This window comes from Tarenaya hassleriana, unplaced genomic scaffold (assembly GCF_000463585.1).
Source record: "Tarenaya hassleriana unplaced genomic scaffold, ASM46358v1 Cleome1, whole genome shotgun sequence".
In the NCBI taxonomy this organism is placed as follows: domain Eukaryota; kingdom Viridiplantae; phylum Streptophyta; class Magnoliopsida; order Brassicales; family Cleomaceae; genus Tarenaya; species Tarenaya hassleriana.
The window spans coordinates 1,904,249-1,905,700 of record NW_010960187.1 but is presented as its reverse complement, the minus strand read 5'-3'; the positions used below and the strand labels follow the sequence as shown (position 1 = coordinate 1,905,700).

At 36.6% G+C, this 1,452-nt stretch overlaps 1 protein-coding gene across 1 annotated transcript in view; it reads right to left on the bottom strand.

Moving 5' to 3' along the window:
• Positions 1–1,452, bottom strand: part of LOC104805202 (probable pectate lyase 12) — a 3,583-nt gene that overhangs the window by 871 nt on the left and 1,260 nt on the right. The window contains 3 exon segments of the mRNA XM_010529677.2: positions 1–51; positions 246–496; positions 598–806. The exon segment at positions 1–51 is cut by the window's left edge and continues 7 nt beyond it. Of these exon segments, the coding sequence (XP_010527979.1) occupies positions 1–51; positions 246–496; positions 598–806 (511 nt within the window).

Genomic DNA, 1,452 nt, shown 5'->3' with positions numbered 1-1,452 from the left:
CGGCATTCTCTGAATTAGCTTCTCTCCAAAATGATTGAACGCAATCGTAACCTTAAAACCGAAAACATTCGTAAAACCAAACCGAACTAAATATACGAAGCCTCGGAATTTCTTTGAAGAATTAATATTTTTATCAATAAAACTCAATCCAAATTGAAACCGATCCGAACTTGATATAAAAACTGAATAAATATAATCTGAAATCGGAAATAACCGAACCGGGAACCGGGATGGCGGGGCCGAACCTGCATGCCGGAGTCGGGCTCGTAGTCGTCGCTGTGACCAAGGAGCATGACTTCGTTGTGGTGAGAGAAGAAATTGTTGGAGATGGTGATTCCTGTGGACCCCATCACCGCGTCGATCAGACCGTCCTTGCAACGCGAGAGCGAGCAGTGGTCGATCCATATGTCCTTCGCGCCGAATATGGATATCCCGTCACCGTCCGATTTCGTTCTGTACCCGTAGTGCGATGGACTCGAGCGTACGTTAGTATTCCCTGCGACCGCACGTTGAATAGTCAAAGCGAAGACATCAAATTATTATAAAACGCAATTTTCAAATAATTTATTTAAAAGGAAAAAATAATAAAATAAGTACCGGAAGAATAGCAATGGTGGATGTGGATGTTGTGGATGATGACATTGGAGATGTACTGAAGAGTGATGCAGCCTCCGCCAACGATGTGGACGTTGGCTCCTCGCCCATCCACCGTCTTGTAACTGTTGAATATCAACTCCTCCTTCAACTTTATCATCATGTTGCTCGGAAACACTATCCACAATGGCTCCTCTTGTATCACTCCATACCTACATTTTCGATTTCATAAGATCTTGTAACCAATTGGATTACTCCGAATATGTATTATCCCGTTTAGATCTAAATATACGATATGTGAGATGATTAGTGGTGGCCATTTCGGATTTCGTATTATAGCAAAACTATAATCATTCAGTTATTCTATCAACTTCTGATTGGTTCAATTTTATTTGGATTAAAATTCAATTTTTTATTGATAAAAAACTATTTTTTTAAAAAAAAAAAGCGGATTTTTTGTTATTTTTTATTCAATTTTGATTTTTTCCAATTAAAAAATCATAATGGTTTGGTTTTTATATCAGATTTGGTTCGGTTCAATTATTCGGTTAATAACAAAAATGACCCCTAGAAAAATAGTCTATATTGCAGTGTATTAGGTTTTAGGGTTTCATACGATTATATTCCATTTTTATTGTAATATTTTAACTCCAAATCTTGAAAACAAGAATCTATAAAAGCATACGGTATGCATGGTGTGTCTATAATATTAGTGGAAGTATTATTTTAAATGTTTCTTAGGATAAACGGGTGGGGCTCTAAACATGAGATGATTAAAGGAGAGAAAAAAAGATAATTATACCATAAATTACGGCACACAAAATATCATGGGATTATGATTCGGATTTAGAAAGAGTG